Source organism: Protopterus annectens, chromosome 3.part1 (assembly GCF_019279795.1).
Source record: "Protopterus annectens isolate FY-2018-M chromosome 3.part1, PAN1.0, whole genome shotgun sequence".
Taxonomy (NCBI): domain Eukaryota; kingdom Metazoa; phylum Chordata; order Ceratodontiformes; family Protopteridae; genus Protopterus; species Protopterus annectens.
In genome coordinates this window covers 1378052145-1378076572 of record NC_056732.1, presented here as the reverse complement: position 1 = coordinate 1378076572, position 24428 = coordinate 1378052145, and the positions used below count along the sequence as shown (strand labels likewise).

The 24428-nt window shown below is 42.0% G+C and overlaps 1 protein-coding gene across 1 annotated transcript in view; it reads right to left on the bottom strand.

The window, feature by feature from the left end:
• OPLAH (5-oxoprolinase, ATP-hydrolysing) overlaps positions 1 to 24428 on the bottom strand; it is a 1902532-nt gene that overhangs the window by 1365648 nt on the left and 512456 nt on the right. The window contains exon 6 of the mRNA XM_044067415.1: positions 14443 to 14638. Within this exon, the coding sequence (XP_043923350.1) occupies positions 14443 to 14638 (196 nt within the window). The remainder of the gene's footprint in view (positions 1 to 14442; positions 14639 to 24428) is intronic.

Sequence of the window (24428 nt, the reverse complement as noted above, 5' to 3'; positions counted from 1 at the left end):
TTTCAACCCCTAAACTGTTAAGTACTGGCTTGCACCCCGCACGGACCAGCCATCCCCCTAAGCAGATAATCCTGATATATTTTGTTAGTCACCCTCCACAAGGGCATGTGATTCCTCATTTTAACCACAAGATGGCAGTATAGACCATCAAACCCTAATTCCTAGCTGCTTCCTATAAAACGGAGAGTTTAACTTTAAACTAAATAAAGTAAAGGTGAAAAGAAGTAAAACATCACATCTTAACATTAGTAGTTCTAGTTCTCTCAGACACAGTCGTGAACAGACTGTCTGAGCAGCTAACCAACTCAGCTGAACTTAGGAATCCTATACTTAAATAAATTATAAGTCAAACAGCATTTCCACTAAAATAAATTAAGTAAGAACAATTTTACCTGTGGAACTGATCGATTGTCTTTTGCGAGCGCGGGACTGGCTCGATTAGCATATTACCCAGGAAATCACCTCCCCCTCTACAACACGTATTTATCCTCCCCCCACCCCCTCATAGGAACGTATAAGTATAAGCCCACACTTGTGGCGCCATTTTTAAATCCCTGGATTCCCAACGTAGTTCACTCCCTGGTCTCTGCGGTCCGTGCCTACCAGTAAGTTGTATATGTCTTTTTGAACATTTTTGCTCTGATTTCACTTCTTTGAACTGTTATTAGCTAGTAATTCTGTAAGTTAACAAGTTGTTATTGTCACCGTGTATCCAAGTGCCTTGTATTAAGAATAGACATACTCGCAAGCATTTATTAGCGTGGATGCACTTAAGCGCTGATGAGTACATTGTACTGTACTGTTTTGTGTGTGTAAACCTCTTATTTTACTCCTAACCAGACACAATCACATGTTGGCAGGGTAGGAGCCCTCTCTTTGAATAACACTTGTATGCTGACTAGTGAGGTAGCGCTTATGCGCTGGTATTTATTCCGTTTCATTGCAGGTCTAAAACCTGCACCTCTGAACCATACAAAAGGAGTGCTAGCATTCACTTTTATCTATACCAAACTGATCCCTCTGTGCGACGCTAGTATGCTGCCTAATTCTACACACACTCAGTAGCTATACCCATAAAACTCAGAGGTGGTAATTATAGTCCACTAGGTACCCCTTCCAGTAGGAAATGTAGTAACTACCTTGAGCATTGCAACTACGTAGCCATTGCATTTCCACAGACCCAAGAAACTCCTGTATTGTGGAAATCTCCCTACTTTCTGAAATATGGCTATCATGAAAGTGGCGGCATCAACATGAGTGTGCTCTAAAGGATTCTTAGTCGAGTTTGGACTATTAGTAACACTTGGTCGCCAGACCTTTTACACAAAACACACTCACTTGGCCTGCATAGTCACTCTGTTTTCTAATTACCGCCCAAGGGTCGGGAAACGGGATAAGTGCTTGTGTTTAAGGATTAGGAAGTGTTTTTTTTTTTATCTAACTGTAGAAATTGCTGTTATTTCTAACTATCAAATAATGTTTAAGGATTAAGAATTGTTTTATGGTTTTATAGGGCAACTAGTGCTAACTCATAACTGGTGTAAGCTCATTTGTAGATGTTTAGAGTGACCTGAAGTGCAGTGTGTTATAATCCTACTGTATAATCATTACTGTGATAAGGTTATCCCCCCCCCTTTTTGTTACATGATAACAATGAATCTCCTTACTTAGCACACACTTCCCTCATCTTACAATCATCTTTACTTAACTCTCCCCCATCTTAATTATCCTAGTAATATATTCCACGCTCTCACCTCCACCCAAGAGCAACTATATTTCTTATTCTGTACCTCCACCCTGCTTCTGCTAGCCCCTTATCTTTCTCTGACTCACACGTGTAGTTGGTGTCTCACATGTTCCGTTCCTCCTTTTACAACTAGAATACCCAGAAAAGACGCTGCCCTCGGCTACTCCCTAGTCCTGAAGACAGTAGCACAGCTATCTAGCCCTCCATCCAAAAAGGACTTCCATTTTTCAAGTGTTTAAACAAAAAGTAGGTCTACCTACTGTGGAATAATTGTATTTCAACCACTAAACTATTAAGTACTGGCTTGCACACCGCATGGACCAGCCATCACCTAAGCAGATAATCCTGATATATTTTGTTAGTCACCCTTCACAAGGGCATGTGATTCCTCATTTTATCCACAAGATGGCAGTATAGTCCATCAAACCTAATTCCTAGCTGCTTCCTATAAAACGGAGAGTTTAACTTTAAACTAAATAAAGTAAAGGTGAAAAGAAGTAAAACATCACATCTTAACATTAGTAGTTCTAGTTCTACCAGACACAGTCGTGAACAGACTGTCTGAGCAGCTAACCAACCAAGCTGAACTTAGGAATCCCACACTTAAATAAATTATAAGTCAAACAGCATTTCCACCAAAATAAATTAAGTAAGAACAATTTTACCTGTGGAACTGATCGATTGTTTTTTGCGAGCGCGGGACTGGCTCGATTAGCATATTACCCAGGAAATCACCTCCCCCTCTACAACACGTATTTATCCTCCCCCCACCCCCTCATAGGAACCTATAAGTATAAGCCCACACTTGTGGCACCATTTTTAAATCCCTGGATTCCCAACGTAGTTCACTCCCTGGTCTCTGCAGTCCGTGCCTGCCAGTAAGTTGTATATGTCTTTTTGAACATTTTTGCTCTGATTTCACTGCTTTGAACTGTTATTAGCTAGTAATTCTGTAAGTTAACAAGTTGTTATTGTCGCCGTGTATTCAAGTGCCTTGTATTAAGAATAGACATACTCGCAAGCATTTATTAGCGTGGATGCACTTAAGCGCTGACGAGTACATTGTACTGTACTGTTTTGTGTGTGTAAATCTCGTATTTTACTCCTAATCAGACGCAATCACATGTTGGCAGGGTAGGAACCCTCTCTTTGAATAACACTTGTATGCTGACTAGTGAGGTAGCGCTTATGCGCTGGTATTTATAGCGTTTCATTGCAGGTCTAAAACCTGTACCTCTGAACCATACAAAAGGAGTGCTAGCATTCACTTTTATCTATACCAAACTGATCCCTCTGTGCGACGCTAATGTGCTGCCTAATTCTACGCACACACAGTCGCTATACCCATAAAACTCAGAGGTGGTAATTATAGTCCACTAGGTACCCCTTCCAGTAGGAAATGTAGTAACTACCTCGAGAGTTGCAACTACATAGCCATTGCATTTCCACAGACCCAAGAAACTCCTGTAATGTAGAAATCTCTCTACTTTCTGAAATATGGCTATCATGAAAGTGGCAACATCCACATGAGTGTGCTCTAAAGGATTCTTAGTCGGGTTTGGACTATTAGTAACACTCGGTCGCTAGACCTTTTACACAAAACACACTCACTTGGCCTGCATAGTCACTCTGTTTTCTAATTACCGCCCAAGGGTCGGGAAACGGGATAAGTGCTTGTGTTTAAGGATTAGGAAGTGAGTTTTTTTTTGGTCTAACTGTTGAAATTGCTGTTATTTCTAACTATCAAATAATGTTTAAGGATTAAGAATTGTTTTATGGTTTTATAGGGCAACTACTGCTAACTCATAACTGGTGTAAAAGCTCATTTGTAGATGTTTAGAGTGACCTGAAGTGCAGTGTGTTATAATCCTGCTGTATAATCATTACTGTGAAAGGTTATCTTCTCCCCCCCCCCTTTTTTTTGTTACATAACAGTGAATCTCCTTACTTAGCACACACTTCCCTCATTTTACAATCATCTTTACTTAACTCTCTCCCCCATCTTAATTATCCTAGTAATATATTCCACCCTCTTACCTCCACCCAAGAGCACCTATATTTCTTATACTGTACCCCTACCCTGCTTCTGCTAACCCCTTATATTTCTCTGCCTCACACGTGTAGTTGGTGTCTCACATGTTCCTTTCCTCCTTTTACAGCTAGAATACCCAGGAAAGATGCTGCCCATGGCTACTCCCTAGTCCTGAAGACAGTAGCAGAGCTATCTAGCCCCTCCATCCTAAAAGGACTTCCATTTTTCAAGTGTTTAAACAAAAAGTAGGTCTACCTACTGTGGAATAATTGTATTTCAACCCCTAAACTGTTAAGTACTAGCTTGCACACTGCACGGACCAGCCATCCCCCTAAGCAGCTAATCCTGATATATTTTGTTAGTCACCCTCCACAAGGGCATGTGATTCCTCATTTTAACCACAAGATGGCAGTATAGTACATCAAGCCCCAATTCCTAGCTGCTTCCTATAAAACAGTGAGTTTAACTTTGAACTAAATAAAGTAAAGGAGAAAAGAAGTAAAACATCACATTTTAACATTAGTAGTTCTAGTTCTCCCAGACACAGTCGTGAACAGTCTGTCTGAGCAGCTAACCAACCCAGCTGAACATAGGAATCACACACTTAAATAAATTATAAGTCCAACAGCATTTCCACCAAAATAAATTAAGTAAGAACAATTTTACCTATGGAACTGACTGATTGTTTTCTGCAAGCTCGGGACTGGCTCGGTTCGTCCCCACTCCGTTCGCCTTCACTACTCTCAGGCTCACTCTGCTCCCCTACCCTATCTCCATTCCCACCCACCCCCATATCAATTACATTTATAGCTATACACCACACCCCTAGCCACTTCTCCATCACATCTATCCAATCACAAAGTAAATCTAATTATCCCTCACACCAATATAGTCCATCACACCCTTCTCTTCACATCCCAAATTGGATACCACCCCCTATATTTGAACTCCCATCTCTACCATATTTCAGCCCTATCCTAGTCCATAACCCACCTCATAACTAAACAATATGGCCTCTACTCCAACCAACCACCTTCTACACACTCTATTACACACATTAGGCCTCTCTTCTCTCCTCCTCCTATCCATGCTCTCACCCTACCACACACATCTTTATATCAGCCCTCCACCACCATGGCAAACTGACTCAACTATCACTACCCTCCACTAATACCTACTCCCACTCACACCGACTGACCTCTCCCCCTCTCCACCACCTTTCTATCCATATGGAAATATCACCTACAAACTTTGAGCCAACTCTCCCAATAAAATAGTCAAAATAACTCCCAAACTAAACAAACTCTACCTCCACATACTACAAAAACTCCATGTTGCAGTGACATTCACCCAAAACAAGGACCCAACACTTGCAATAGCACCTATCCAACAAACCCCAATCCAATATATGTTCGAACTACCTCATCCCTCCTCCTTCTAAACATAAATATAAGAAGCATACTCAACAAAACACATGATCTCCATGCCCTACTAGCCCTATACAAACCTGACATCGTAGTACTAACTGACACATGGCTTAAGCCCAACCACCACCCCTGGCTATGATATAATACGTAAAGATAGGTCAGGAATAAAAGGAGGGGGTGTAGCCATCCTTTTCAAAAGTCACCTTTCTATAGAACAGATTGAACACGTCTCAAGAAATCCAAGACATAGAATTAATATTAGCTAGACGAAAACTAAACCCCAATAAACAAATCATAATAGCTGGAGGTTATATACTATCAGGCAACAACACTAATGTACTCAAAAACCTACTAAATTGGATGAAAACCACTCATCCACAGGAAACCACTCTTGCAGGTGACTTTAACATTGATTGGTCTGACTGTAACAGCCAAAACCCCACCACCCACTTTTAACCTCCATGGTTTTACCCAAATTATCAATACTACTACAAGAACAGATAAAATCTCTAGATGACAGTCAATCCTGGATTGGATACTAGTATCTAACCCCATTCAAGCCCATCTCTGAAGTAGTCTCTCTAACAGCCTGCGTGACCATCAAGCAACATACCTGATTAGGAATCGACCCCACCTAACTAATCAACCCATTGTCAGGGTCATACAAACAAAAAATACTTCAGAGCTCAGGACTTAATAAATTCACTCAAATCCTGTATATGGACTCCCCTAAAATACTTAGCACCAGATGAAGCTGTAGAATACTTCAACTCCACCTTCCTAAACATCCTGAACTCCCATGCACCACCTAGGACCACCAGAATTAAAACCAACCACGCACCATGGCTATCAAAAGACACCAGGTCCTTAATGAAAGAAAGAGACAAAGCCTGGTTGCAATGCCACAAACACAAAACCCCTACCCTAAAACTAAGGTACCATGAACTACATAACTGAGCCAAAAAACACACAAAAATTTACAAAACTAGTTGCTACAAAACTTTACAGGAAAAATACTCCAACAACCCCCAAAAAGTTTGGGCCTCAATCAATAACCTACTACACCCAGGAAAACCTTCCACCCCTTCTCCACAACTACCAAACAATCTACACAACATCCCCACCCACTTTAACAAATACTTCACTGAAACTATCCAAGCCCTAGCCAATACCCAAACCACTAGCACCCACCCAATGTTAACAACAGCCCCCACCCTTTTCAATACAGAAAGCAATACACCTAGTTTATCCCTAAAACCAGTCAGTACTAAAACTATCACCAAACTCCTCAAAAACTGAAATCAACAACCCCAGCAGCAGACAAACTACCAGCAGAATTCCTACAGATTACCGCAGAGGCCATAGCCTATCCCGTGTCCATCCTCATAAATAGGTCTATAACTGAACGCAAAGTACCCAACTCATGGAAAATATCTCCCATAATACCATTACACAAAGGGGGACACTCCCATTAACTTACAAACTACCGCCCCATTGCAATACTATCACCCCTATAAAGAATTTTAGAGAGAGTGGTCCACGCACAACTAATGAATTTCCTCCTTCACAATAACCTATTATCCCCATCCCAGCATGGATTCAGACCTTCCCACAGTACTACCACAGCATTACTATCCTTTTCTAACTCTGTTAATACCCACAGAAACAACGGCCTGTTCATATCCTCCATATTCTTAGACTTATCCAAAGCCTTTGATATGGTGAACCATAGAAAAACTGGACACTCAACATAAATTCTTACACCTTATCCTGGTTCAGTAGCTACTTATCTAACTGACAAGCTGTTCTTTGGGAAAACCACCTGTCCCCCTACTTCCAGTAACCATTGGTGTCCCACAAGGGTCCATTCTCGGCCCACTGCTATTCTCATTATTTACTAATGACATAGCATCATCCCTACCTTTCTGCCTCTGCAGATGATACCACTATAATATGTGCAGCCCACAACCTTGACAAACTTCAAATCACAACCCAAAACAGCTTTACTCTAGCCAAAGAATGGTTCACCAACATCAAACTACTGCTTAATGCAAAAAAATAAACTTATTTTTTTCAGTCCAAGTAGACCCCCCCATACACAATAATTTTGCCACAATATCCAAAGACAATACTAATATCACTCCAACACTACACACTAAGCTTCTAGGAGTAGAAATTGACAATAAACTCAAATTCGACATCCATAGTTCCCAGATAATCAAGAAAGTCAACAAAAAGATCGGACTCCTTTATAGAAACCACCACTACATGACCAGACACAAACAATCCACCCATAGCTAGAACCCATCTATCTATACTTCTTTATGCTTCCCCAATCTTTACCAACCTTCATCAAACAGAGCTCACTAAAACTGAATCATACTACAACAAAATTGCCAAATTTGCTAATGAAGCCACTCATAGGTCCCATCACTGCCAATCCCTTAGACAACTCAACTGGCTTGAGTTTCCACAACACCTCCTACTCAACCAACTTACCACTGTCCATAAGCTCTACTACCTCCCTATGAAAACACCTGCCTTGCAACAATTAATTCAACCTTACACACCCTCCAGAAACCTAAGATCAACACACCAGAACCTCATAAGTGTCACCAAGCCCAAAAATGAGGCTAGCAAATCCCTCTTTGCCTGCTGCATTGCAAAAACCTGGAACCTTTTACCAGATCACCTAACCTCAACATCCACACCTTACCTCTTCAAAAAAACATCAAATCCCACTTCATGCAAAACTGGCTATGTTCATGTCTCCCCCCAGGCTAGTCCAAATCTACTCACTGCTATTTATACTCCCCCAAATAATGAATACTGCCATGGTTCACTACTGTAAATAAACTATCTGTACCATGTTACCCTATATGCTCAAATTCTACCAGATACTCAACTGTAAATCATTTCGATCTATTGTTTGTAACTGCATTCAACTAACATGATGTACTTTTATGCATGAATATTTGTACCTTGTGAATGTTAACTAATGTAATATAATACTTGTGGAGCTTTTCTCCCCGGGCCTCCACCAAAAACGGACCTGTGTCCAGTCGGACCTTCCCGGTAAACAAATGTAAAATAAATAAATAAAAATAAAATAAAGAATATATTTTCATAGGGGCTGCACATTCAAAGACGTACGCACACAAGCATTTATACTTCTCGACTATCCAGCAAGAGCGTTCTCTTGTATATGTACCTGCTGCTTATGCAGGAGAGGGAGAAAACCACCATATCAATACTCAAACAAACTTGTGAAGATCCGGAATGCTTAAAGCGTAAATCCTGAGAACTGTGTAACCCCCAGATGAATATAGCGATGGAGAAACAAAAATTCAATACAAGAAATCAAAAGCCTGATGAAACTATTGAAGCATATCTTACTGATTTAAGAAATAAAGCAAAGACATGCAGATTTGGGGATCTACAAAATAATTTAATAAAGGACTGCCTTGTATGTGGCATTAACAATGATACAGTGAGGAAAAGTCTACTACATGACAGTGAATTAACATTAAGCAAAGCTATTGAAATTTGCCAGATACATGAAATCACAGGAAAAACTTACTAGTATGCTTGCTGTATCTGCTGCTGCAAATGCAGACAACGTGCAGCAAAAAACTAAGACAATATAACCTCATAAGTGTAAACTAAGGAGCTAAGCCACACCACTCCCACTGTTAACTGTCGCAATTGTGGTGGCAGTCATGAGCCTAAATGAAAAAAAGGCTTAGCCTATGGTCAGCAGTATCACAAATGCAAAAGTGGAATCATTTTAAAAAGTTCTGCAAATCAACACAGACTCATAATAAACTTTAACCAAAGAAAACAGTGGATCAAATTGAGACTGTAGCAGACCCTAACAACAGTGATGAAACCTTTTATATTGATGGTATTTCTGTGGTCGGCGAAACAGCTGACACAGTGAAATCACACTTGTCAGCAAAGAGTGAAACATTTTGCACTGTACAAATTAATGGGAAACCAGCAGATCTTAAAGTAGACACTGGATCCAAATGTAATGTCATGACGGCAAAAGTTTATACAAAAGTAAAAGTTGGAGAGAAACTTGACTCAACAAGGAGCACCAAACTAGTTGCTTACAGTGGTGAAGAAATTCAGATAGATGGAGATGTAGTTCTTTATTGCCATTCTGCAGGTAACGCCTATGATTTACAATTCTATGTAGTCAGAAGAGATGTACGGTCATTACTAGGCCTAGAAGACAGCCTAAGTATGGGATTGATTTAGATCAATAAAGAAGTTCACCATTTAAATACAAACGAAAATGACAGTTTTTCACAGCATATCTTGAAAGACTATGCCACCATCTTCAAAGATGAAATTGGTAAGCTTCCAGTTACATATTCCATGAAGCTGAACCATGAAGTAAACCCAGCTACTAGACCTACATGTAAGATCCTGGTAGCAATGCAAGTAAGTAAAAGCAGAATTAGACAGGATGGTAAATGTAGGTGTTATTACTCCTGTGGCACAGCCTACTAAATGGGTATCATCAATGGTTGCTGCCCACAAGAAAATCTCAGATGACATTCAGATATGCATTGATCCTACAGACATAAATAAAGCCTTTAAACATCTTTATCATCCAATGCGCACAGTGGAGGAGGTAGCAACATTAATGCCAAATTCGACAGTTTTAGATGCCAAGAACTCCTTTTGGAAAATCTTGCTGGATTACAGCACACCAATTGGGAGATTCACGTTTTTGAGGATGCCATTTGGGATCAGTCCCACCAATGACGTATTCCAACATGCAATGGAACAGCTATTTTCTGGATATCCTTGTGCCATTATAGTGGATGACATTATTGTTGGAGCCAATGGAGAAAAGGAACATAAGAGATATCTCAGGAAAGTTCTAGACCATGCACATGAGGTAAACCTCAACTAAATCCTTTAAAATGTAAATTTAAACTGAAAGAAGTCACCTACGTTGGTCACCTGTTCACATGTTCAGAGCTACAACAAGATCCATCAGAGATAACAGCAATCAATGAAATGCCAGTCCCAGAGAATATTACATATTTACAGCATTTCCTGGGTTTGATTAACTATTTAGGAAAATTCATCCTAAATCTCAGTGAGCTTTCTGCACCACTGCGTGAGCTGACACATAAGAATACAAAATGGTCTTGGTCTGAACAGCACCAAGAGGCATTTGATACTTTAAAAAGGAGAATTACCAGTCCACCCATACAGAGATACTATGATGTCCATAAACCTGTGATGCCTCCCAGTATGGACTTGCAGCATGTCTTCATTCCAGTTGCATATGCATCCCGTACCCTGACTCTGAGAAGCACAATGCAGAAACCAAAAAAGAACTTCTTGCTGTTGTGTTTGCATGCTCCAAAGTCAATGACTATTCATACGAAGGCCAATTCAGATGAAACAGATCATCATCCACTAGTAACAATTTTGAACAAGCCGATACAAATAGCCCCAGGAAGATTGCAACACATGATGTTTACGCTGCAAAAATACAAATTTAGCATTGTCTATACAAAAGGTAAGCTCATGTATCTCTTGCTGATGTCTTGTCACATGCATCCAGAAAGACACAACACAAAAATTAAAGACCTGATTTTGAAGTCATGGAAGTCAAGCACATTTTATCATCATGGCTTGATGAGTTAAGAAACCACACTGCTAAATTCAAAAACTGAGTAATATCAACCAAGGTTGGCCAACATGTCAAACAGGTCTGCCACTTGAAATTCAGCAGTACGCCCCATTCAGGGAAGAGTTCATGGTGGAAGATTGCATCATTATGAAAAGCCCAAAAGTAGTAGTTCCTAAATCATTGCATAAGGACTATATAGAAATTCTACACAGATACCACCCAGGTACAGAGTGAACTAAAAATAGGGCAAGAGGCACTGTATTCTGGCCCTCAGTGTCTAAAGATATTGAAAGAGAGAGAGACATTTTCATGTTCAATTTGCAGCAGTAACAAACTGCATCAGCAAAAAGGAACCTCTTCACCTACACCCAGTCCCTGACTATGGTCAAAAGTAGCAGTAGATACTTTCAAATAGAATGGTCAATATTAACAGGTACTAGTTGAGTCGTACTCTGGGATGGTATGAAATTGATTTGCTCTGCAATTTGACATCTAGCACAGTAATTACAAAACTAAAAGGCACTTCTTAGTCCATGGAAGCCCACATAAATTCATCTCCGATAACAGTGCACAATTCACTGGTCAACATTTTAAAGAATTTGCTGCATCATGAGATTTTATTCATATAACCAGCATCCAAAGAATACCCACAAGCTAATGGTCTGGATGAATGTGCAGTCCGCAGTGCAAAGCATTTAATCAAAAAGTCTAAAAGAGATGGCACTGATGTATTCCTTAATTTGTTAAAACTTCAAAACATTCTCCATGACAAGACACTTGGTTCACCAGCTGAAAGACTGATGTCAAGACAAACACAAACAACTTTTCCAATTAGCATACAGCTGTTAATGCCAACCTAAAAGAGTAATAAGGTAGTCAAAGCTCAACTATCAAAAAAGCGCCACTCACAGAAGTTATTCTATGACAAAACCAGCAGACCTCCTTGACCACTGCTGCAAGGTGAAGTTGTTAGAATGCAGACTTCAAAAGGTCATTATTGTGCAGGAATTGTGAGAGACATTTGTGTTGAACCAAGATCCTATATAACTCAGTCAGAAGGAGTAGACAACAAAAGAAATCTCAGGCATATTTTGTCTGTCCCAGAACCAAAACCACAACAGACTGTGTGTACTAGTGATTCTAGAACCTTCACTGAATCATCAACCAGTCAACTCCAAGAAAAATGACAGCCTTATTCAAACAGTTCTGAAGTACAAAGTAATGTTTCAGTACCGAATAAACCTCTAAGAACAGTTCCTGTTCCTAATTCAAATCAAAATCTGTATGTGACACAGGAAGGAAGAGTCTGCAAACTCAATGCTAAATACATACAGAGAACTGGACCTGAAATCAGACAGGTTATGTTGACCTATTAATATGATGTTTCATTCTAGAATGTGTTTAAATAAAATATTAAAGCAAACTTTGTTCATATATTTGAAATAAGAGCAAAGTTAAAGAGGGAGGATATAGAACAGTGACTATGTTCTGTTGCTTTGTACCTTGACAGCCGCTGTAGTTAAGGCAGCATGTGGGGGGGATACTCAGTAAGCCTTGGATGTGCATGCAGATGGATTTATGTTGGTGTGCAATAAACTGCTGATAACTTGCAATCTCTGGTCCACTCGTCATTCAGCACTCTCTCACCCAGACAATACAGACAGTACTGGTGTGGGCCTTGCATCATTATCTGGAAGCCGCATATGCAGTTTGATGGCTTCTGCTTAAGTACTGAATGTAACAAGAATTTTTCCATCAGAAATATCAGAACAAAGATCCAAATTCTGCCAGTAACAAAAAAGGGTACTTATGTATTATCGCAACCAGATTTTTGCGATAATACGGCTTGCTTCCCAGTGTGTGACTGTAACCAGAAATGTATGCAGAATCACACAGGGAATGTTATCTGCAAAAAAAATTTGCTGAGGTAGGAATAGTGTAGTACTTGAAAAATTACTGCTTGTTTGAACCTATGCCGTTTCCTGACATCATGTCAGTCGTAGTGCTTTTCCAAGTCCTGTTATGTGTGCACGCAACACAGCAGAGCCGCATCTGCAGCATATATTCCCTTCCCCAGAACTAGCAGCCCAAAAGAGGTAAAAAGCAACTGACAGTTCACACACCATCCAAAAAAGGGGGAGAAAGGTAACGCCTACAGACGTGACTCAGTTATTATTAAACATACACATCACACAAAGCATGACACTCCGGGGGGTGTGAAATTTTCATGTGAAAATGCAGAAACACGAAAGACTGTTTCAGAAAAAGTAAAACCTTACAACCTGAAAGTTTGTACGGGGGACAAAAACACAGAGATAGCAGGTCAAAATCTTTCAGATGACTAAAATAAAATCTGAGTACTAGCCTTGAACATAAGGATGGTATATTCCCGATTAATGTAGCCTATGTCGCGCTTGTAATCAGGAAGGCAGGATTTGCCATGTGCCGCATGCAGCAGTATGTAGTTCACTGGCAAAGTGAGACACGCTGGTCAGGACTCCAAAATTTGGCAGTTAGTCCTCTCCCTGCCTCAAAATCATGTGTGCCACAATTTCACTTATTTACTAACACTCCTTTTTCCAGCTTAATAGACCTGCTGTCTCAGACATGGGACTAAATTCGCAACCGCAAAAATCTGGTTGCGATAATACGTAAGTACCCAAAAAAGAACTGGTGGCTGATGCTGCTTGCTTTCTTGGTCTCAAGTTGATGTCAGGGTGTTTGATGGCAATAAGCATGAGCTCCTCCAAGCATGACAGCTGCAAATAAAACTGCTGAAATGAAGACAGCAAAGGAGATATGTCCAATTGCAGTTCAAACAAGGAGGATCCCAGAATGAAATCATAATTTACTTTTCCTCAGCTACACTTAACGGTGTGTGTATCTGATTTATATTGTTACAAAAAGCATAAAACAGTGACAAGATGAATGATCTAACTGTTCAAATTAACATTTATTATGATAACATGTTTGTTCAGCTCATGACATTCAGGAATTAATTATGCTAAAGTTCAAACAAAACAGTTTATGCACTACAAAGAATGTGATGTGCATATATTCTTCAGTATAAAATGTTGTTAATACCTGAGGAATTGGCAAACGAGAAACAAAAAGTTCCCTGAGAAATTGGCAAATGAGAAACAAAAAGTTCCCATTGTGACTAAAAGGTATTTCTGCAGGTATGCAGCTTGTGCTTGAAAGGACAGTTTTTCTGACCTTTCTTGGCATTTTGTAAAGTCTTAAAGAGAGTTCAAACATAGCAGATAATGTGTTAGAACTTTGCTCCTATACTTAACATGGTTTGCCTCAAGACATAAAGTGCCAAACAAGGTAATGTGTATTCTTGTAACAAAATGTATTCCTAGAGGTTAACAAGCTACTTTACGCTGGTTGTTTTTAGTTTCAAAATTTAGGTAACTCCTCTTTATGCTAGAATACACATGCCTTTAAGTTTAAGTTGAGTTAAAGAAAACAAACAAAGGAAAAAAAACAGAGATAAGAATTTTTTTTCAAATTCTTCTACTACAAGAATTGATTTTAAAAAAATCCTACTACATTACCATAACAAGACTCTTACTTTCAGCACATCCTTGAAACCTGCGCGGAAGCCAGTCAGATAACGTTTAATGCATGGAGTCAGGTAAGCATCTGCACAAGCTGTGTAGCCACGAGGTACCATTCGTACCATTGGCATGACCTCTGACGAGAGAGAGACATGCTGAAATCCAAGTCTCTGAGCCAGTTCCCCCACCTCTTGCTCATGTTTTGACCAACTGTATATAGTATGTGGTGAAAAAAGAAGTACCAAAAGTGAAATATGATCTAACAGAATAACAATTTTTATGCATAACTGTAAGATGCAACCACATTACTAGTTTTATTACATTTATAAATGTGCAATACCTGGCAGCAAAAAGCTCTGGAAAGTGACACATCACAATCTGACAAAACAGCTACGAAAAAAAATAAGAGGCATGTTTTTACAGTACACAGTTGATCTGTGAAGCAGCATTCTTTGATTGGCCCATGATTATGACATTCCTTTTCCACTTAGGTTTAGCAAATTTTATTTTTGGTTTAAAGGTTCGACATTCATAGGCTTATTTTGTGATTTCAAAAGGTCATAATAAGCTCCTATCTATGTGTGTTAGTTCACTCCCCCAACCTCTGAATGATCACACTCCTTCAAATCAAATAGTACAATGAAGGACACCTAGACTGAATAAGGATGCGCAAATATATACTTGACCGACTTACAGGAAGCTGCAACAGCTATGACTGGAGGAGTGGCTGACCAATCATCGGGAGAGTGATAGGATAGTTAGGACCTATTCAAAACAATCCCCTTACAGACCAACTAATGTTGTAAGTATACACAACTGACATCAGAGACCTTTCTATCCCTTTGGGTTGAATCACGGTTAAAAGTGGTCTTTAGGCCATCCCACTTCACTGGTTATCCAAAAAAATAAAACAAAAATGAAACACTCTGTAGGTTCTATAGCTGGGTAGCATCTCAAGTCAAAGGCCGGAGCCCCAAGACACCCAAGATGTAAAGGCTATGAAGTCTTGAAGAAAGAAAGTACCAAAGGAAAGCTGAATTATGGCATCAGAAAGAAGAAAACTTGGGAAAGGAGAAAGGCAGAAGTGCCAGCTCTGTAACTACAAATCCAACAACTATAAACAGTAAAGTGCAACTCCTGACACATATACGCTAATAAACATTTAGACTAAGATATCTCAAAACATTCCCTGTATTCTGAAATTTAGTGATCTTAAAGGTAGTATATATATATATATATATATATATATATATATATATATATATATATATATATATATATATATACATAAGTAAGAGGGGAGTGGATGTGCAACCCCATGTTGTGGTTGAAGCAATTTTCAACATTTGTTATTTTGAATCCTAACTCTATTTACGAGGTTGAAGCTGCGGGGCTAGAAATTGTGGGCCTTGTGCTTCTTTCACATAGCAGCTTGGTGACAGGGTGAACTAATGACTAAATAGCTATGTCACAAATATCCGCAATGCAGACATTTTTAAATAAATTACTGGAAGCAGCCATGGTACTGAATGACTGTCCTTTAAAAGCAGGATATCCCAACAGGCAAATGATAACACAACCACTAATGTACTTGGAGGGGGTTTTCTTAGAAAAAGTTGGCTCTTCTCTCTCTCTCAAACAAAAGAGATGAAAATCTGTTCCATCTTCCTGAACTCATGCACTCACTTCAAACTCAACCTTAGCCAATAGTGCAAGCTAGTTAAAAGGGCTCCTTCTACCCTAGTTCCTCCCCTTAGAAAGGGGACAGGGAGACTAGCTTAAGGACTGACACAACTTTCAAAAATAAATACTGATTAATCCTGAAGGATGCCCAGTCCTTAGAGAACACTGCAACAATTCTGTGCAGTTACAGACACACACACACACTTTATATACATTATATATATGTGTGTGTGTGTGTGTGTATATATATATGTATATATATATATATATATATATATATATATATATATATTCACACATATATATACACACACACATACATATTAAACCTCCTGTAGTGGAGCTCCATGAGATATAAGCAAATGACCCCCTAAGGCCATTCCAGTGTTTCTGAAACAAAGGAGATGAACTTTGAGTTATGTACTTACCATAACTTTAGATGTTTGGGATCCATCTCGCCTACATTCAGTACTGATGGGCTCGGAGCCGATCCCTCGGCTCCGACTCGGCACGCTATGCTATAGAGCGAGGCCTCTTATTGGCTGAGCTATTTCTTATCCCAGGATGCACCACCACTAATCCCCCAGATCTTGTTTGTCCGCATTCATGCACACATACACAACTTGTTTATATAACATTGCCAGATGTTTCAAGATGAAACAACAGGATTCGGACCTTCTGATATCCTCTGATCTCCAAGGAAGGGGGAAGGAGGGTGGGTTATTAGGAATGTAGGCGAGATGGATCCCAAACATCTAAAGTTATGGTAAGTACATAACTAAAAGATGTTATGTGATCCTATCTCGCCTACATTCAGTACTGATGGGACAGCGTCCCTAGCACCTAAATCCTGGGTGGCTCACTGGAAAACACTCCTGAGCACTGTGGAACCAAATGAAGCTCGTCCTCTAGATGCCACATCCAATTTGTAATGAGAAATGAAGGTGTGCGGGGAGGACCACGTAGCCGCAGCACAAATATCACTAATGGCAAGCTTAGAATGGAATGCTATTGAAGTAGCCATAGCTCTTGTAGAATGAGCTGACAGAGGTGGTAAGCTCTATATTAGAAGAAGAATAAGCTAGAGTAATACATTCCCTGATCCATTTGGCAATAGTGACCTTTGTGATGGCTTTGCCCAATTTATTGTCCGAAAAGGACACAAACAACTGATCTGTTTTCCTTGTCTGTTTGGTCCTATCTAAATAAAAACACAATTGCCTGTGGACATCTAATGTGTGGAATATGTATTCCGCTTTGTTAGAATACTTCGGAAAGAAGACTGGAAGTTCTAATGACTGTTGTAAGCAGAAACTGGAACAAACTTTAGGGACAAATGATGGATTTGGCCTGAGAGATACTCTATCTTTGTGAAAAACCAAGTACGGAGGTTTTACAGACAAAGCTTGAAGCTCTGAAACCCTTCTGGCAGAAGTAATCGCCACCAGAAAGGCAGTTTTCCACGATAGAAATTTTAAATCCCATGTTGCTGCCGGTTCGAAGGGGGAGGAAGTTAAGGCGCGTAACACCACATCGAGATCCCATGGAGGAGCAGGATGAGAAATCGGAGGTCTTAAAAGCGCAGCACTTTTCAAGAAGGTCTTACACAATCTGTTGCTCATTAAAGGTGGGTTTATAGATTCGTGAAAATTGGAAATAGCTGCCAATTGAACCTTGATGGTTGAGACTGAAGAACCTTGATTGAAAAGGGAAGTTAGAAATTTCAGTACTTCTGATACGGGAATAGTGATGGGGTCCAGACTCCGGAGTTGAGCCCAAATAGCAAATCTTTTCCATTTGCTAGAATACAATTTCTTTGAAGCAGACTTGTGGGCCGAGGATAAAATGTGTACAACTTCCGGATCCAAGGTATGATTCCTGACTATAGTCGGAAGAGGAGGAGCCAGGCCGTCAATTTTAAGGTGTGTAGGGACTGGTGGAATAGTCCCGACTGATGAACCAATAGGTCTGGGATCTGATCCAGGAACCATGGACCTTCCAGTGCATATTTCCGAAGATAGGGGAACCATACCTGACGAGGCCAGTAAGGAGCAACTAAGATCATTTTGCTCCCAAAGAGAGACGCCTTTTGGATCACCCTGGGAAGGAGAGGAACTGGAGGAAAAGCATATAGCAAGCCGGTGGGCCACGGACGGGCTAGTGCGTCCATAGGGCTCTTCCCCAGAGCCGGGGTGAGGGAGAAGAACTTTTTGCATTTCGCATTCAGAGGAGTCGCGAAGAGGTCGCAACACGGAACTCCCCATTTGCTGAAAATCTGATTTGCAACTGTAATGTTCAGAGACCACTCGTGTGGAGAGAGGATAGTTCTGCTTAGTCTGTCGGCTATCACATTGGACTTGCCCAGGATATGAGTCGCCACTAGAAAGCATTTGGTCGACACTGCCCATTCCCAAACCCTCATGGCCTCTCTGCAAAGGGGGTAGGATCTGGTCCCTCCCTGTTTGTTCAGATACCAGACAACTGACATGTTGTCGGATTGAACGGCAATTACGCCCTGAGGGAGATAATCGTGAAGGGCTTGAAGGGACAGAAGCACCGCCCTCATTTCTAGGATGTTGATATGAAGTAGGGTCTCTTCCGAATGCCATTTGCCTTGGACTGACCTGCCCAGGGAATGCCCCCCCCACCCCATCTGGGAGGTGTCCGTAGTCAAAGTGGCCACAGGAGGAGGTGGAACAAAGGGTCATCCCTGATCCAGATTGGAGGGCACCAGCCACCAGCGAAGGTCCCATTTGCAGGTTTCCGTGATCCATATGAGGTGACTGAGAGGGAGATCCTGAAAGGACCACTGAGTAGAAAGAAGCCACTGGAGAATTCTCATATGCAACCTTGCTAGGGGAACTAGAAGAACCGTGGCAGACATGGATCCCAATAGCTGCAGGACCATTCTGGCTGGGGCTTTGGATCTGGGAAGTAAGGCTCGAACTTGAGCCTGTATGGTTTGTATCCTGTCTGTAGGTAGATAGACCCGCATTCGGTTTGAGTCTATCTCTACTCCAATGAATCTTATGCATTGAGATGGCAGCAACACAGACTTTGGCCAATTGAAGGTGATTCCAAGGGAATAGCCCAGTGATATCGTGGCTTGTAGGCTCCGCAATAGTAGATGCTTGGAGATGGCAGTTAGGAGCCAGTCGTCTAGATACGGAAACACCTGGAATCCTAGACTTCTCAGGTGAGCAGTCACGACCGCCAAACATTTGGTGAACACCCTGGGGGCTGTGGTGAGACCAAAGGGCAGCACGCGGAACTGAAAATGACTGCCTCCTAGGCTGAAGCGCAGATGTCTCCTGGACGCTTGATGTACCATGATATGGTAATAAGCGTCCTTGAGATCTATGGAGCACATCCAAACACCTTTCTCCAGCAGAGGGAGAATGGATTGTACGGTGACCATTCGGAACTTGGACTTTTTGACTGAATGGTTTAGAATGCTGAGATCCAAAATGGGCCTCAAGTCCCCGGTCTTTTTTGGCACCAAAAAGAATCTTGAGTAAGTCCCTAATCCGATCTGGTCTGCGGGGACCGGTTGAATGACTCCTTTTTGCAGCAGCTTTGAAACTTCTGAGGCTGCAGTTTCCCGTTGACTGGGTGTCGGGTCCGGGATTTTTTTGGACTGAGGTGGAGAGTGAGAAAAAGGGATGGCGTAACCTCCGGCGATAATTTGAAGCACCCATCGGTCCTGAGTGATACCTTCCCAGGCTTTTAGGTGCCTCCAAAAACGACCCCCGACTGGCTCCGGAGCTGCACAGTCGGGCAATCCCTCAGGGACTGTGAAAGGCTGAAGAACCACGAAAGGACTCGCGGTCTCCAGTGTTGCGAGGGCCTCTGCTGCCTCTGGGACGGCATCTTCCAGAAGAATTTCCCCCTCCCCGCCTCTAGAAGGGGGATCGTCCTGCTGTGAGGGGTACGACTTCTGAGATCTACGGAACCACATTTTCCCTCCTCTTTTAGCCTTGGGGTAAGGCCGAAAGGGAGTGGAAAATCATGCCCCTACGGCAGTCAAAGTCTTACCTTCTTGCTCGCATCGGGTCAGTGTGTCCTTCACCTTGGGTCCAAACAAAGAGGACCCATCAAAGGGGGCGTCGGCAAAGGAAGACTTAAAGGCCTCCGCAAAATGACACAGGTGGAGCCAGGCTTGTCTCCGTAGAGCAATGCCTGTACCCGCCACTCTACTCGCCCCTTTGGCCGCATAAGAAATGAGCCTCATGGACGAGTTTGATATGGACGACAGCGTAGCCAGCTGAGAGCCAACCGTCTGGGCCAGCTGCTCAGGCAGGTTACCCAAGAGGGTATCTGAAAGTTCTTTAATCAGATCCCTCTGAAATCTGGTAAAGTGCGTGAGATAGTTCAGGGACCTTAATGTAAAGGCCGCTGAACTTAGGGTGCGCTTGCCGTACCAATCCATGCTCCTAGACTCCTTATTAGGAGGATGGACGGACGTCGAAGCCTCTGCTACATCTTGCTGAGTAGCAGATGCCACCACCAAAGCATCTACAGCCACACCTTTCGTCAGAAACTCTTTTTCCGGGGGTGCTGACAGAACTTATTAGGACGAGCAGGCACCGGTTCCACAGAGTCTGGGTGTTCCCACGCCCTTCGACAGATCAAATCCAGGAACTCGTCGAAGGGCGGAGACACCCAGGAGGCAGAGGGCTGAGCCCCGAAGGCCTTAAGGAACACCGACTCATCAGCAGAAGGGGGTTTGGATTGCCAGCCGCCTCGTTGTTTAAGGGCTTCCAGGATGTCTGCAAAGGAGACATCATCTGAGGACGACTTCGGGGACCCCTCTGCATCATCAAGATCAGTGTCTGATGTGAGAGACTCATCAGGGGAGTCAACGTGCTTCCTCTTGCACAATCTTTTCCTGGGGGGTTCCTCCGAAGAAGCTTCAGAGGGATCTCCAGGAGGAGGGGAACCCCCAGTGGGGGTAACCTCAGGCCCCGGGGCTCCACTGTCTAAGGACAGGCGGACTGCCAAAGACCCAGTCTCAGTATGCAGGGAAGGAGCTGGGGAGACCGTGGAGGTAGCCAAAGAAGATTTGGCTAACACACTCCTCATGGCCCTGAAGGCGGGACCACCAAAATCCTGGGAAGGTCCCACCTCCGTGGCCACAACGGTAGACGGCACCCCCGCAGCCGACGTACCGAGAGGAAGGCTTGGGACCGAAAACATCAGTCCCGAAGCGTCCCCCCCGGGGCCGACAGAAGAAGTCCGTGTACCAAACTCCGACTCAAGAGCCGGAGTTGTAGTAAGGGTCGGGCCCGACCCGAAAACCTCCATCGGCTCCACCAGCACCGGCTCCAACGGTGCTGAGGCTGTTGGAGGAGGAACCATAGTAACAGGGTGGACCATCGGCTCCGAAGCCGAATGGGCTGGAGCCGAAACTAACTTTTGAAACACCGGAGACTGGAAAAGTCTTAGGAGCACCCTGTCGATGTCCGAATCAGACATCTTGGAGGATCTAGATGACACCAATCGGGTCCGAACCGACTTCTCCATCGGCTCCATAGGACTAGGGGACCGGCTCCGAATGGATTCGACTACTATCGGTTCCGAGGGAGACCGCAAAACAATTTCCCTCGGTGCCGAGGAGGACTTCGGCGCCGAAGAGGAAGAGTCTGAGCCGGCAACCCTCATCGGCTCCAAAATCAGTGGAGCCGATGAAGGTGACCCGCCTCTCGATGCCCCAGTCCTCGGCTCCGAAACCAGAGGGGTCGAGACTGGAGGCATCAAGGCAGACCGTTCCGCCCTCGGCTCCGAAGTCCGTGGAGCCGATGGCGAAGCCTGCCTAGGTTTTTTGGTAGTCGGTTCCGACAGACTGGTCGGAGCCGACGCTTTTTTCTTCTTGGTCGGAGAGGAAGATGAAGATAAGGCCTCCTCGAAGGAGGGCTTAATCAGTCCCTTTAATAATAATTTATTCTTCCTCTCCTGGAGGACTCTAGAAGAAAAGGCGTGACACACGCTACAGGACTCCTGTAGGTGCTTGGCGCCTAAACAATAAACGCACGAGGAGTGGTCGTCCGTTATCGACATTTTGTAACCACACCTCGCGCACTTTTTAAACCCAGAGGGTCTATGTTCCTTAGACATGCTGAGCAACACTAAGAAAACCAGATAAAGTAGCTGTTGAGAAGGTTTTACCACAAAGAAGTGAAACTAATAATCTTTTTTTTTTTTTTTTAAGACAAACACAATGTCAGAAAAATTTACAGCGAACAGTACAATAATCACTGAAAATGAGGGTCAAGACCCTCTAACTTAAGCAGGTACTTGACCTCCTGGAAAAAACAAAAACGCTAGATAAGAATAGGGGAAGGCCCCTTTAACTTAAACGGGAAACCTTCCCTTAAACAAAAAACACAATTTTCTCAACAAAAATTTTCCAAACACACTCGTACAACAACAATAGCTGTTAAAACAGCTTTTGGGTTCAAAATAGCAAAATTCCTGACAGGAAACTTTGAATAAAACAGTACTTAGCCCAGCCAAGTTTGAGACCACGTCCTAGCTTGTAAGCGGCAAACGAGATCTGGGGGATTAGTGGTGGTACATCCTGGGATAAGAAATAGCTCAGCCAATAAGAGGCCTCGCTCTATAGCATAGCGTGCCGAGTCGGAGCCGAGGGATCGGCTCTGAGCCCATCAGTACTGAATGTAGGCGAGATAGGATCACATAACATCATCAGTTTTATCTTTAAGGAGAACAACAATAATCATACAGAATATTATATTAAGAAAGTAGCAGAAGGTCTTCCAAGAACTAAGTCAACATGGAATGAAGAAAGGAGATTCTGCTGATAGGATGACTGCAATTAGAGATACAGACAATAGGCAAGGGGGGGCTGGAATATATTGAAGAAAACTGGCAAAGGAACCAAGATATTGGGAACAACTAACTAGAGAGGGAAAGGTAACAAAATGGGAAGAAGCCAAGAACTTATTTGGACTGTAGGCTACAGATTGCCTTCCATATCACGGATTGAAATCAGAGAACAGGCAAAGAGAAAAAAAGGGGGTGGTCCTAAACAAAAGACCAGCACTGGTAGAGTTTTTAATAGAATCTAGAACAGAAGTTGCCATTAATAAAAGAATAATTAGAAGAGCATATACAATATTGCATGATAACTATAAGAACCAATCAGAGGCGGTTAGGAAGGATTGGGAAGAGAGATTAGATAAGCAATGCACAAGGAAAAATGGGGGATATACGTATGTCTCCCAAACATGCAATAAAATCTAGAAAGTTTAGGATCTTTGCCTGAAAGTATTTACATAGGTATTTTATACCCCAAGCAGACTTCAAAGAATTTTTCCTCAGGTAGACAGGAAATGTTGGAGGTGTGATGGGGAAGAAAGAAGTAACTTGAACATTTTCTGGAAATGTAGTGAGTTGGCAGACTTTAAAGATTCCCTGCAGATTGCTCTGTCAGAGATGCTGAGTGAGCAAATTGGAGCAACTAGGGAAAAGTTTTTTTGACCTATGATACAAAATCGGAATTGCCTAGACATAGCAAAACCTTGCTGAGTCTAACTATGATGGCTGCCAAAAAAAGCTATTACTGGAAAATGGAAAGCAAAGTCTAAACCAACTTTATTAGAAACAGCAAAGATAGTAACAGAGACAAAAGAACTGGAACTGGGATATTTAGAAAAGGGTAGGATCACATTACATTGGAAAAAAAGGGTAATGTGGCATCTATACATGTAGAGGAGGAACAAGGTTTAAAAGAAGGCAGGATTTGAATGAGCTATGTAATGGCTGACTAACAATGACTGGATATGTTAAAAGTGATGTATGATGTTTGCAGCTACAGTTGTGTCGGCACAATTTGGAATGTATTTCAATGTGCAACTGAGATTGTTTATGTTTGTTTTCACTTACATAAATGTAATATGGTCTATGTCATAACATGATCATTTAATAAAGATGTTTATTGTTTAAAAAAAAGATCAGTTTTATCTTTCTGAACTCGCGCACTTCAATTTCAACCTCAGCCAAGAGTGCAAGACAGTGTGCAGGGTACACACACACACACACACAAACACACACACACAGAGACGCACAGACACAGACACACACACTTGCACTGCACTTTTAAGACTCTTTACCTCTTTAAAGACCCCAGGAATCATACCAAGACCACATTACAATACAGCACAACAAAAGAAAATTAAAAACAACACTCTCTTTACCACGAGTGCTGCTGAAACAGCTGAGCAATTTAATACCCATTAGGAACATGCTCATATCTTCTCCCACTCTTCAAATTGCCCAGATTAGCCTTAAAAAGTTT